Raw genomic sequence first — 15,033 nt, 5'->3', positions numbered from 1 at the left:
TCTCCTATTACACTGAATTTCAAGGGTATTTAGTCATCTTTACTGTAAATTATTTGGTTGATTTCATGGTACTGTCTAGATGTTCTAAAACCTCTGAATGAGGGAGGCCTCATGTTGCCTGGGGAGTATCAGAAAGTGACTTGACCTCCAAGATGTGCAGATGAGACAGTAGCTTGGAACCTTCCTTGTGATAACCGGAGAAATCCAACTGAAAATGCATTTTAAAAGCTTACTCAAGGGGTGTTTGCTACTGATAGTCAAAATCTAAATTTATCATAGGAATATGGAAACTGAAATAAGGATCCAATGACCCTTTTTTTTAAAGCTATTTAGCTAAAATGCATAGAAACGTAACACTTACAGTGCTGAATGCAGAAAATGTGGGATAAGGGAAATTATGGCAAAAACCAGAACAAAATTCTTTTCAGTTTATCTTTTAAGATTTTTTAAAGGAGTAGACATTAACTGTTATCACTTATTTTTACTCAACAACAGGGGAAGAGGAAAACTTGGGTTTCTGCTTTTTTAACTCCCAGGAGGCTTCCTAGCTGTAAGTGAGGTAGCTGCTGAACTAATTAATACTTTAAAACTAAAAAGTGTTTTATGCTTTTGCAAGAAAACAGAAATGGAAAAATACAGCTGCCAATCTTGGTTTAGCATTTTGTTAAATACTTCTTCCATATGTTCAGCTTTGGTTTCACTCAGTTCAGTACTTTGGTTTTTTTTTTCCAAAACTTCAAGAACCAAATTTACAGCTTGAATGTTATTTCACTTCTTAATTTAATCAGGTTAAAATATACATAGGCATCAATTTATGTTCTTACAACTTCTAGCTAAATTTGAAATTGGATGTTTCTTGAATAAATTGGTTCCACTAGGAATAAATAATCTTATTTGTAATTTTTTCAATCCACCTTTCACAGAGGGATAGGGGAATTTCTTGTTTTCTTGTTCACTACATTTATCTGTACAGTAACAGCCAGAGTCTGTAGTGCATTGACCACTGTCAGTGGTGTCAGTGTCAGTGCTCTAAGCATTGCTCTTTCTTCCTTATCCAGAAGGATTATTATTCATAATGTGCACATGCACATACTTTCTTCCTCTTAAATACTCAAGGAAACATCAAGTTAGTTGGTTTTTGGATGTGTTGCTTACTGGAGAACAAGTAAAAATTATGCCAGCAGAGCATTAGTGCCTGACAGATGGGTAGACCAGCTATGACTTTCATTCTGGTGACTTTTGTCTAACAACTTTAAGAGTTCCTGTGCTGCACAAAGGCTCCTGAAGGGCCACAGTGCTCTCTAGTGATTTTAAAACCAATTTGTGCCTTGGGCCTATAAATGTTTTTAAATTTATTGTAAGAAGTTCCTTTCCAACTAAATATTAATTTTTCATCTGGTGCCTTGTTGATTCCCTGCTTCCAGTTTTTTTGTTTTCTTCATATACTGTTCAAGCAGAAAAGCTGGATTGACAGCTCTGATACAAATGTTTTTCTCAGGTGGTGAGGTTCAGCCCAGAGTGTACTTTTACAGTACCCAAATATTCAGGGACAGTCTAGTTAATCATCTTGGGCTGCTGGTAAGGTGACTTTCTGTACACAGAGCAGTAGACAACTTGCACAGAGACATTATTACTTCAGGTGTTTGGGTGCTCTTTCCATATAGTGCTCAAATTGATCTGACTTTTTATCTGGAAAGTGGATTTGTCACATGCAATACTCCTGGAAAGGAGCACAAGTTGAAGCAATGCAACCAGATGAATTAACTTCCTTTTAAATGCACTGTATGTCTTCTGAAAATGGTTATGAAATGTGTGGGATTTATAAGTGTGAGGTGCTAGAATGTTTTAAACACCAAAAGCTGTTATTATTAGCTTGACAGCCCAGTAATTAACCGAACCAAAAGGTGTCATACATACTTTCTTAAAAAAAATTGTTTCGTATAATTCCTTTGCTATGTTACTTTTCCTGCAATGACAATTTGCTAAGAAAACTTCTGGATTTTCTCTTGTAGGAGAATATCAACCAGCAAAGTAACGATTCTGGGGTATGGCCTGTTAACTTCCGATGCACAGACTTTAGTAGACACTTTGTACAGGCAGAACTTTAAGGTAGTTGTGGTTGATGAATCACACTATATGAAATCCAGAAATGCCACCCGCAGCAAGATTTTGTTGCCAATTGTGCAGAAAGCTCTTAGAGCTATTCTTCTTACTGGAACACCTGCTCTAGGAAGACCTGAAGAGGTATTTGACATATTGTGTTCTGTTTGGAGTTTTATGGCGGGAGTCTTAAGGATGGTATTAGTAATAAATGAACAGTTTTGTAGTTCTCTTTAATATATACAAAACATGTGTTGTGACATCAAACAGTGTATTAGCTGCATTAGAAAGCACAAGTATAAGAAACGAAAACAATGTCTTTTAGTTTGAGCTGATTATATTGATGTTTTGAAAACTTGTTTCAAGCTCATGCAAGGATGACTTGACACAAAGTTTCTTGTAACAAATTAATCCTGCATGTAACAGACTGCCTGTTGGGTGAAATAGAAAATGAAGAGCCTAAGTAGAGAACTATTTGTTCCTACTGGGTAGGAGAGTCCTTGGTAGACAACAACTTGTATTAAATCTTCTAATTCATCAACTGATGTAGGAAGTCCTTTTGTTTATCGCTGTTTTTTTGAATATCCCTAATGTTCACTTGCATTGCATAAGTGGAAAAAAAAATATCCCGTGCTTGCTGCAGTCTAGAAAGACAAATTTTCCTTTGAAGGAAGTTCAATGTATGGAATTGGCAAGGAGCAGAAAGGAAACCAAAAACTACTTGAGTTTTATACTAAACCCAAAGGTAGAAATAAATGGAATTTAAGAGCTGATTTATATCCAGGGAACTTATAAGGGTTGTATAAATAATACTATACACTTCAGAGTTTCTTGTTGTGTAAATAGAACTTATATCAAGATCCTTTAATAATTTAGTAATAATTTTGTTCAGAGAGATTATAACTTGAGAAAGATATCCACTGTATGAAAAAAGGCTTGGTGTATTATAAGCATTTGCTTAAAACTCTAAAACAAATATTTATGTCTGTGAGTGTGAATAATTATGAAACTTCCTGCGCATGTATCAAAGACATTGCAACCAACCCTGAAAGAAGAACTGAAGTTAGAAAGTGTTACACAGTGCATTGATACCAATACAAGTAAGCAACATTGCTAAAGTTCTTCAAAGGAAATTCCATGCAAGCTGTCCTTGATCACAGCACTGGGGTCAAAATTCTCGACCATATGGAGAACAATGTAATGATACCGAAGTTCTGCCATGCCTTATAAGGCAGAGTGTAAAAAGCATTATATCTCTTCTATCAGATTTGTGTCAGAAGCAGAATCTTTCTGTGAAGTCTTTAAATGGAATATATATAGAAATGAAAAGCATTATTCATTTATATTTATGTACATTTATAGCAAATAATTACAGGCAGCTTCTTGTTTGGCCTAGATCTATGTCAAAATAGCAGCATTTCACCTGGGCGAATAAATTTGGTTTGGCTTTGTTTTGATTTGGTTTTTTCCTTAATACTGCTTTCCTGTTCTCCAACTTCTGTCTTCAGAGAAGTCTGTGAAGAACAAAATTAGACTGTAGGAGTTTTCTTTCTGGGAGAGGTCACTAGCATGTGCTTAGGTAATACGAAAGCTTTAAATGGCAGAAGTGATGTACAATAGATATCAGAGGATAGCAGGGATGTGCATTTAGGAGAGAGCCTTCTGTATCACTACTGTCTCTATGCTGCCCTTGCTACCCCTCAACAGTGTGTCTTGGATCTAGTAGTGATCTTTGAATCCAGAAAGCTTTGACAGTAAAATAGCTTATAAAGTAGGATTCTTTCTGACTAAGGTGGTTTAAACTGATATTTACCTCCTGTTACTCAGCCAGGAAGAAAGGCATGAAATTTCCGATCTGTATTGATATTGTCTATTTTTTGAAGTAAAACATAAGTAGGTTTTTCATGTATTTTAAGAAGCAGACTATTCATGAAACGCCTGCACTGAAACTTTGCAGAAGCCCATGTAGCTGGCAAATGACAGAAAAATGTATTTTTAGGAATAATGTCTTCTCATCTGTGTGTTCTTGTTGAGTATAAATATTTTCCAAGTTGTCAGCACTGTGTTATGGTGTTCAGGGTACTCTGCTCTTTGAGGGCTTCCCACAACTGTCCTATCTCAACAAACATGCATACTCCTATGGAATGTCGGTTTTCATGTGTGCCAAGCTGTGTATTTTTTGTGCTACAATTGAATATAAACTTAAGACAATAATAATGTAATCATTATTTCTGAATTGTCTTACATTCTCACTGTTGCTGTTTTTCTATACAGCTTTTCATGCAGATTGAGGCACTGTTTCCAAGAAGATTTGGAACTTGGAATGAATATGCCAAAAAATACTGCAATGCTCGTGTCAGGTATTACTGTTCTTGCTCATTCAATTTCCTATGAGTGTCTTTGATTTTCCTGTCATGTGAAGTGAGAGGATCAGTAAGTAGTACCTTTTTGCTGTATCATACCATCTTGTTTGGAAACACAGGTCAGACACCATCTCGTCCATCAGAGAGGATTGGAAAAAGGATTAAGTTGACAGGAGACTTTATTTCAAAACAAAATTGGAAGCTATTAAAGTTTGAAATAAAGTTGAAGTGCCATCATTCTGTTAAGTAAAATGATTTATGGATTCACTGACATTAGAATGAAGTGTGTAGGTTTTACCTTTAGAGCTGGAGTTTCAGCTACAGCAGAAACTTAGGAGTTTCTGACTCCCAGTCTTATGCTCATATCACGTAATAATTTACATCTCTTTATTACGGAATCCAGTCTTTCTGCTATCCCACCATACTTGGGTGGAAAAAAGTCCAGTACTTATCTCTGTATTTTACAGCGTGACTGAGTAAAAGTAAAGTTATAAGACTCCCCAAAACACAGTTATGTGTTTGTAATTCTGTTTGAGGGATTTAATACAGACATTGTAAGTTCTTGTCCACCGCCTTGTCTCTGATTTGCTAGGTAACATTGCTCTTTATAAATTTTTCCACATGTATGCCTGATGAATTTTAACCCCTTTTTTATCCCTTGAATCTTTCATGAATTTTCATGTTTCATGCTTTCAAGTTATTAATTTAAGGAGGATTCATTTTCCTCTGGCTTGCTTCCCCCAGCTTTAGTTTCATGATAGGTTTCTCTAGCTATATTCTAAAACAGAGGGGATAGAAGAAGCTCTGATCTAAAATGCTTAGTTTTACCTATAGAATCTATGTTGCAATTAGGAATGAAAGAAGTTGTGAGAAGGGAAGAATATTTTAAAAACTTCTTAGCTGAAAGATTTCTAATCTACAGCATTGCATATATTCAAAACAACAGATTTTGTCAGCTAAATTGGCTAGCATTTAGATTAAATTTTTACAGTAATAATTACATGGGTTCATTTTCATATAACTTGTTTATCTCCCTTGATCATATGCATTTTATCAGCATTTAACTTCAAATAATATGGAAGAGTGCTATCTAATTTTCAGACAGAGAAATGCTATTTTTTCCATGGTGTTTTGACTGAATACATCTGTAATTTTCACACAAGTGTGCGTGGGTACAGCATAGTTAGCTACTCAATCATAGATGATTATCTTATTTTTGGAAAACCATAAATGCAATAAAAATCAAGTTCAGAGTTTGGCAAGCTTTCAATAAATAACTTTGTCTTCATGACTGGGCTGAAACAAAACATCCTATGGTTATAAACTTGATAGGAATATTCCATACAGCACTTTCTGTGAAAATGTTGTAGGTTTTTTTTTTCCTGAGATGTTCATAGACGTGTTTCTAAAGATGAAGTCCAAAGTATTTCTGTAAGGTTTTTCCTGCCATTTCTTTTATATCTCCAATGCTCAAGCTGGAGAGAGGAAACCTTTCTAAGGACAGCCATATAAATAGACCACAGAAGGAATGTGAGCGAAAGGTGTTGCTGTCTTCCATCCACATAGCATTCTGAGTGTCTTATGCCAATATTTCACCAGTGTAGGAGTGAGTCCCTCAGCCCCTTTCCCAAATTATTATAGGCAGCCAACTAGAACACTGTTGATAAGCTCAGTAAGGCTTAAAATTCTCTAAATGATGTTGGTTTGTTTTTTTTTTTAATTTACCAGTAAAACGGTCAAATGACATGCTTGCAACATACTCTTCTGGCCTTGGAAAATGCAGCAAAATCTGTCATGCTCGTTATTTTGTTGTCTGTTGGCAATGTTGACAGAGAAAAGCTGCAGTTCCTGCTATAAGACTTCCTTAAAAAGAACAAAGCAAAGAAAGAACAAGGAAGACTAAGTTAATAAATTCTTTCTCTTTTCTACCTTTAGCTTTACCTTTAACCTACTTCCTCTGTTTATCCTTGTTCATTAAATACTCTTACATTTAAAGATGGTACCTTGAGCTTTAAATCCTGTCTCTGACTGTAACTAGGAAGGAATTCTCAGGGAGGGAAACAAAGGAATATTGATGATGATATTTGCAGCTTTCATGATAAACTTCCCTGTTAGTTCTTCCCCTCTGTAATGTAATAAAGAGCATTCTCATGGTGATTTGTTCTTCTCATTAGTCCATTGAAGCAAGAGTTATAAAATTGTACTTAAAACTTCCCCGTAGAAAGGGAAGTGTAGCTGACATGATGTAGAGGGCTGCATGCATCTGATGAGTAGTAATACCTGCAGGCAGTGGTATCTGCTGGGAAATCATGTACTGAAGGTTTCTGTTGAATTTGGAAGAGCTATTTTTTATCCTCTGTGCTGATTTTTCATTTTCAGATTTTTTGGTAAAAGAACTCTATGGGACTGTAGAGGAGCTTCAAATTTAGAAGAACTACATCAACTTTTAAGTGAAATAATGATTAGAAGACTGAAGAATGATGTTCTAACTCAGTTGCCTCCCAAAGTTAGGCAACGTATTCCATTTGACCTCCCACAGGCTGCAGCTAAGGTAAATTTTCCACTTTTGCTAAAAACACATTTGTTAGTAAATAGTAAACAGTTATGTACTCATATGTATTTATATGTATGCATATGTATTATGTGTAATTACAAAGAATGTGCGAATATGTAGCATAGCATCTTTGTTATTCTATTTAAAATATAATTTGAAGAACATGAATGTAGCAATTTTTTTGCATCAGATAATGATAAAATTTGCTCTAATTTTAGTCTGATCTTCCTTTCCCTTAGATTTCGAATGTTGGAGTTACCTTTAGCCAAACTTGATAGAGTTCTCAAAAGTACTTAGTTCCTAAACATTTCATGCTTGAAATGTACATGGTGAGGTAGAACGTGCTTTGTACTGTGTGTCTAACCACTGATCTCTTCTGCCAACTAGAACTTGAATACCATTTTTGCAGACTGGGAGAAATTAATGAGAAATCTGAATTCGGATGCCACTGAAAACCGCTTTTCTCAAGTCATGAATCTAATCACACGCATGTATAAAGAAACAGCCATTGCCAAGGTAAGCATGGAAGTCTTTTCTTAATATATTTAAAATACCCATTGTGTTTTTAACTTAATAAAATTATTTCTATTGGCCTGAGTACGAGATGAAGTTAGTTGGTTTGTTTTGTAATCTCAACATGGAGGAACACTCTCTTTTTGCCTGTGTGATTATGGAATGTGCTGCAGCTGACGCAGGATAGTGCTTATGCAGCCCTTATGCAGACTGCATTCTGTCAATACTGGTTCTCGACAGAGACAAATGTGGAAGAAAAATCCCCTCTAATTGATCTTTTTCTCTTTTATCAAGTGGGACCCCATTTTCTGTATTTCCACCTATAGCAATGTAGGTTCAGATGTAAGGAAAAACAAGTTAATAACCAAAATCTTTTACGTGCCTACTTTTTGCCCTGCTATCAGACTTCATTTTGCTAACCTACTTTTAGAAAAGGATAGAAAAAAAGAGTTCTGCGGGTGCTGGAGCAGTAAGAGTTGAGAATCTGACCAACTCCTTCATTTTTCCCCCCATTGTTTTAAGAATATCACTGTGTTTCTGTTGCTATTTCTTCCCCACTTTTCTAGTGGATCTCTCTGGTAATCCATTTTCAAACAGAGATTTGAAAGTCAAGAAAAGAGAAAAAAGAAAACTGATGTCTGCTGCAGTGGGTATTGCATTAACCATAGATCACTGATAAATTTTATTGTTAACTGTCATCATTACTTTAACAGTTTTTGTAAAAGATATTGAGAATTATATTTGACACAAAATAATTCCATGAATGTTTAAATAGAGCAATATTTTATGATTATGGAATAATGGAATTATCAAAATTATTATTTCAGTTTTGATATACGTCTTTATGTGGGTGCAGGTACAGAAGTTCTGATTAAACAATACCTTGTCTTCTTGAAATATGTTTAGGCAGGAATCAGTTTTGTGTTGGTTTTTTTTTTTCAAATATGGCTTAAATACCATATAATGTTGTGGTAAATAACAGCAGTTTTGTCTGCATCTTTATCTGGAAGAAGTGCCATGTAATGATGTGATCTTTTGGGGATAAATGTTGGTTTTTTTTTTAACTGAAGGAATGAGATAGGTTTCTCAAAGACAAAGTTGTGGTATTCTTTGAAACAAGATTAATTTGAATAATACTTAACAATTTTACTGTTTGATAAAGTCTTAAATGGATAACAAAATGTGTGAAAATTTACCTTTCTGTATCACCAGAAATTGAAAGACATTAAAATAAAAACTGTCTTTTTGAATATTTTATGTCTAACTAATGAAAACATACTCTCTTACTCCAGGCAGGAGCAGTAAAGGACTATATCAAAATGATGCTTGAAAATGACAAACTGAAGTTTCTAGTTTTTGCTCATCACGTAAGCATGCTTCAAGCCTGCACAGAGGCAGTTATAGAAACTAAGGTAATGATTTAACAAATGTGCTCACTAATTTCACGTCACACTTTGCAAATACATGAACTGTGTTTGAATTCAGTAGAACTGCCTGTGTGTAGAGGCGTTTATGGATTCTAAGTATATACTTATCAGTGCCACTGGATTGAAAGGAATCGTGTGGTTTTGAAGAACTGTTTTGTATTTAAGGATGAAGTAAACACTGGTATCTGGTATGATACTTTTTTATTATTGAATCAATGTTGTAGGCAGTTGTTTCCCAAGTTTTTCTACCAGTGTGCTTCTGTCTACATTTCTTTTTTATTCACAGCACACTATTATCTCACCTGAATGTTTAATTCAAAGCAGTAAAAATGTTTGCAAACAACCTAGATATTACTTGATCATGAACTCTCAACCATTGCTAGGGAATGATGGCCAACTTTGCTATTTTGTATTGTTACTTTTAGCAAATGCTTGGAATTTTAATAACTCACGTCAGGGAAATTACAGGTTCTTCTGCAAGTATTCCATTTTAGGATCCTATGCTCCTTCTGTCTCCTCCTTTTGTAAATAGGAAGTACTAAGTTTACACTTTTCAAGATAGAGACTTAATTATAAATCAAAGGGCAAAGTGTACTGATGCATCCCTATCCCATGACAGGAATAGAACAGATATTTTCATTGGGGAACAAGAGGATGATTTGGTCCAAAAATGGACACTGATAATGTCATTTTGTCTCTGTTGTGACATGTTACAGGTTCGTTACATACGAATAGATGGAAGTGTTCCTTCTGCAGAAAGAATACATCTTGTCAATCAATTTCAGAAGGATCCTGATACGCGGGTTGCTATTTTGAGTATTCAGGCAGCTGGCCAGGTAGGACAAGAAAGAACATAGGTGAAATAAGAAACTTGAAGAATATATGTACTAAAGTCATTGGTGATTTATCTTCATGCAATATATCTTTTGTAGACTCCTGTATTCCTTTTTTTGCACTAATCATATTAACTGTTTTAAGCCTCTATTGAAATTACTTGTGCAAAATCAAGATAAGCAGCAGCATCTCATTCTTGAATAATTAGTAAAACCTCAATTTCTCTAAAAGTACCAAATTAATAAGAAATAAATACTATTTCTCTAACGAAAAGCACTATGCAGTCTTTGCACACCATTGAAGTGTTTTTTGAATCTTGTATCTATCTGAGGCCCAAGGAAGAAATCTGTGTAATAGGCCCGTCTGCTGTCGAGGTGGTCCCTCTTCTTTCCATATAAAGATGTCCTGTCCAGCCTTTACCTTTCTTATATTTCAGATATTCTCTTGGTTTTGTGTGGAATCTTTTTTCTAAAATGTATCTCCTTATTTTGTTTAGGGTTTAACTTTCACTGCTGCTACTCATGTTGTGTTTGCTGAATTATATTGGGATCCAGGCCACATTAAGCAAGCAGAAGACAGAGCACACCGAATCGGGCAGTGCAGTTCAGTGAACATTCACTTCCTTATTGCGAAAGGAACAATGGATACTCTCATGTGGGCAATGCTGAATCGCAAGGTATATGTGGAATAGAACCGAATAATCAGGAACTCGCTGTGGTTAAGCTAGCTCTTAAGCACATGTGCCAAATAACAGTCTTGCTTATCTGGAGCACTCTCCTACTAGAAGACAAATTGCTACACCTAGAACTGCTAATCATTTAAATATCCACGTCTGTTCTGAATTAGTCTTTTTCCAGCTTTTTGCTCCCCATTTAAGATCCAAAGATAAATAAGGTAACTCTTTGCTGAGATGAATGGGATGGTTCACATCTATAGAAGAGTGTTGCTTTATCTGCCTTCTAGCTTTTTATTGCTCTGCTTGTTCAATTTACAACAGCTAGAGTTTGTTGGCTTTGTATTTGTTTTATTTTAATTGGATGACTGTTGTCTTACTAAACTTCATTTCTGAGAGGCAGAAGCATTCTCAAATAATTCTTCTTCATCAGACGCAAGATTACATTAATCTTATCTTCTGTTGCCATTTTCATCAAGTATTACCCAGTCCTTGTTAGGAGGAATAATTTTTTTCCTCACTTGTAAGATCTTTGAGAGTTCACAGGGCTAGGAGAAATAATTTGGCTGTTTTGCTTTTGTGACCTTTTTGTAGCCTTTGATATAATTAATTAGTGTCTTGTTTTGATAACTGAGCCATGTTTGCATTCTGTCAGCTCTTGTTTTCTGACATTTCCAGAAGTGGCAGTGTAGAAAGAATTGCCTTTTAAACTCCAGTTGTCAGAATTGTTTGAGATTGTGATTACATGAGGTTTCTCCTGATGCAAATACTGACAACTTCTTCTTCTTGTAGCCCTGTGTTGTAGTAGTGCAATTGTGTGTGTCCATACAGTTACCAGAGAAACTGATAACCATTTATTTGCCAATATATTCCTCTCCTGCTGATCACAGCTTAAAGAATGTAGGTACTGCAAACCATATTCAGCTGGCGAATGAAATTCTGTATTCTAATTCCTGTAGGTACTTTTGAAAAAAATCTATCAGTCCAGTACATTAAAAGTCTCCTTAAACATGGCACAGATGAGTCTCAGTAATTCACCAACAATTTACTATGCAGGAGTTCTGACACTAAACTGCTTCTTTCAATTAATTCTGCCTTTGTTTCCACAAGCCAAGCAAAACATGTAAAGACAAGAGATGTACACAATGTATATATTATCTTTTAACTTAAAAAAATACTGACATTTTGTATACACCTTTTCACAAGTCATAGTGTGTTAAATATGCTACTTATTGTTATTCTTGCAGAAATGCTGAAAGAGGAATAGTTTTAATCACTTAAGTTATTTTGAATTACTACGGAGTTTCTTACTTTGCAAATTATGCTGAATTAAGTTTGCAAGGAAGCTAATTGAGTGTGAATATCATTAAATAAATTTGTTCCAACATTTTAATTTCTTGGAAACTTTATGCAAGTCATTTTTCTGCAGGCCAAAGTTACAGGCAGCACCTTGAATGGCAGGAAAGAGAAAATGCAGGCTGAAGAAGGTGATAAGGAGAAATGGGATTTTTTGAGTTTTGCTGAGACCTGGACCCCAAATGAAAGTCTAGAAGATCAAAAAAATGAACTTTTATTTACACATGTAAGACCTGAAACTTCTACTTTTCTGTTTTCTTTAATTAAAAAAACCACCAACCTAATTAAAACTATTGTTCACTTAAGTTTTCTGTGCACTGCAGAGTTTACTAATGGAGAAGCACTGAATAAGTGTGGAAAAGTACTGTAAATTCCATTTTTTAAATTAGATAAAGTTGGGAAAAGTGCTCTACTGGATATAAATGTAGTGTACAGGCTTCTGATGGGTCCTTATGTTATGTTGAGGTGGCTGACCCACCCTCAGAGTCAGGTAAAACCAAGTAATTTCTGTTTAAATTACAGCTTTATTAGCTGTCCTGAATTTAATTGGCTGTTATTTTAAAAACAATGTTTAAAAGCCTTTCCTTGTAACAGGCATCATCAAAAAGGTGCATTGCATACCAGTTCTGTGTATTTGTTTTCTGATAGCGCTATTTCAGAATTTTCATGAGAATATTGGAAATGCGTGTTACAAAATAGAAGAGGACGTTTGAATTGTTCTTCCTGTTAGCTGTGTGTTCTTAAAGGAAGATTCTTTTTGTTTCCACCTCCAAACTAAAAATAGCTTTTTGTATTGGAGAGTAATATTAATGGAGAAAAATAATAATTTTAACAGCTTCTGATGCAGTAATTATAAGTGAGGTTTACATATTTCTTTCCTCTTTCCTAGTTTGAAAAGGAAAGACAGCATGACATACGTTCCTTCTTTTCCCCAAAATCCTCGACTGAGAAGAAACGCAAAATATATTCTGGTAATGAATCATTACATAATGATCCAGAATCTTCTAAAGTCACAAAAGAAGAGGATGCAGAGAAAAGCAATGAAAACCTGGATTCCACAAGAATGAGTGACATTGATACAACTTGTCACGAAAGTACCTGTGAACATGAAGCTAAAAGAGCAAGAATAAGTGGATCTTCTCCAGTCAACTCCAGTAAGAAAAAGAAAAAATCTTTGACTGGAAAAAAGCCCTCTTTGTTTTCAGAAAAAAACAATGAAGTCCTTCTTTGTGGCTTAAATACTTCAAGCAAAAGTACAGCTTTAAATAAAGTTTGGCACTGTAGTGTGTGCACCTATAGTAATAGTGAATTGCTCCCTTACTGTGAAATGTGCAATTGCCCTCAAAGCAGTAATGGTAAGTAATGCATGTTGCAGAGAAAAATATGCTTGCTTGTTTGTTTGTTTCAGTTGTGATTAATCTCAGAAAATACAGTGGGTTTGATTATATGAATATACTCAAATCCAGGCCAAATAGGAAGAATGGAGTCTTTATGTGAACAGATACCTTTTAAGTAATCCATCTTAGCTTTGCCTTCTCCGAGGATCTTTTACATGATTCTAATTTGAAACAAATGGAAAATTCAGATAAAAGTTAACAGGATATAAATTCAGTGAGGAAGTATATATGCTCAGTGTTCTTTGCAGGAATTGTAGCCTTCCTTTTCCTTGAGATTTATGGTTATTCTGAATCCAGTTAAAAGGCAAACTTTTTCTCTACCTGTCAAAACTAAATGATGTGGTATAGATGTTTCGTTAACTTGGGTATTGTATTTTTGTTGGTAGACATTACCTGGAAAATACGGCTTTTCTTGCTCTAACAGGTCAGAGTAGATGTTTTTTTATTAAACTTATTTCATCTATCTGGAAACTCAATAAAACATTTTTTTAAATCTATCCCCATATTTGCCATTTCAATTGCAAAGGAAGGAATAAGGTTCTTTTTCTTTTTTAAATTTTATTTAAGTCTCTCTGTTTGTTCAAGGACAATTTCTGAATTTCACAGGTATAAATCAATGCCTGGCAAAATACTTTGTGTGTCTGTGGTATACAACAACTGTATATAATATAAAATTGCTAACTGTATTATTTATTGTGTATATTTTGACATTAAGCTGAGTGCATGAAATTGCATAAATGGAAAACTTTGTTCCATGTGTTTATTCTAATATTAAAGGTAGCTCTTGTTTCCTAAGTGGTTGCACCATTGGAGAATAAAATGCAATTTCTTTTGTATTCCAATTACATAGTCCTGTCTCCGTATGTGTATTGATCAGGTTCCTGTTTGTAGAGGTAGCATAAATAATTGCTTTTCATGTTTCTTCATCTGTAGTTGAGAGAAATTGTGAAGCTCCCACTAGCCAGACAGAGGAAGATGTGTCAAAGGACTCCAGAAGGAATGAAGAGAGCGCAGTGTGCAATGCTGAAGATAAAAGAGCAGATTTTGGGGATACAGTGACCCAGCAATTTGCTGAAAGCAGTGAACAAGAAACTGTTGAAATTGAAAATGAAGAAAAGTGTGGAGAAGGTAAAGTGGGACTTCTATGAAAGAAAGATTATATCTTGTTGCAAAACTGTTTTAAAAGCCTCTAGCATGAAAAATACCTTTTAAATAAAAAAATACACATTTGAAAGATAGGCAGAAATACTTAAACTAGCACATGACCTTTTCTTTTTAGCCTGGGATGTTTATTGAATTTTTATGATGGATAAACCCACCCTTTCCATACAACTCCTGAAGCAAAACAGTTTTTGGCTGGCATAAGAACTATGTCGAACTAGCAACTGTGAGCCTCTAGAGTTTTTTTGAAACTTATGATGGCATTTACTTGTGTTCAGGACAGCCACAGGCAAAATAGATGAAGAAACAGAAAATTAAAATACACAAATATCTTAATAGCTTGCTGCTTGAGCTGTGTATCTTATAACACAGAATCCTCATGTGGTAAATATTCTCCTGGGTTTTGCTCCACGATTGCTGAACATTTGAAGAAAAATAAAAAGGAAGATTTGCAGCGTTCATACAACAATGTTTGCATGTATACCAAATTGAGAAACTTCACAAATAACTTCTTAAAAACATGTATCTTATTATTCTTGATGTCTGAGTAGAGTAAATGAAATGAATGAAGAAAAAACATTTCTGAATGTCAACATTGTTTCTCTTTATAGGAGATGTAGATCAATCAGACACGTTTCCAGTATATGATGGTCTT

The 15,033-nt window shown here is 34.8% G+C and overlaps 1 protein-coding gene across 1 annotated transcript in view; it reads left to right on the top strand.

The window, feature by feature from the left end:
• ZRANB3 (zinc finger, RAN-binding domain containing 3) overlaps positions 1-15,033 on the top strand; it is a 38,370-nt gene that overhangs the window by 15,532 nt on the left and 7,805 nt on the right. The window contains 11 exon segments of the mRNA XM_010182621.1: positions 2,013-2,244; positions 4,375-4,460; positions 6,843-7,014; positions 7,405-7,533; positions 8,823-8,942; positions 9,674-9,793; positions 10,288-10,467; positions 11,894-12,046; positions 12,710-13,175; positions 14,151-14,345; positions 14,990-15,032. Coding sequence (XP_010180923.1) covers positions 2,013-2,244; positions 4,375-4,460; positions 6,843-7,014; positions 7,405-7,533; positions 8,823-8,942; positions 9,674-9,793; positions 10,288-10,467; positions 11,894-12,046; positions 12,710-13,175; positions 14,151-14,345; positions 14,990-15,032 — 1,896 coding nt within the window.

The sequence above is a fragment of the Mesitornis unicolor genome, unplaced genomic scaffold, assembly GCF_000695765.1.
Source record: "Mesitornis unicolor isolate BGI_N332 unplaced genomic scaffold, ASM69576v1 scaffold31070, whole genome shotgun sequence".
NCBI classification, from domain to species: Eukaryota; Metazoa; Chordata; class Aves; order Mesitornithiformes; family Mesitornithidae; genus Mesitornis; species Mesitornis unicolor.
Note: the sequence above shows the minus strand (reverse complement) of the source record. Positions and strands in the feature narration are given on the sequence as shown.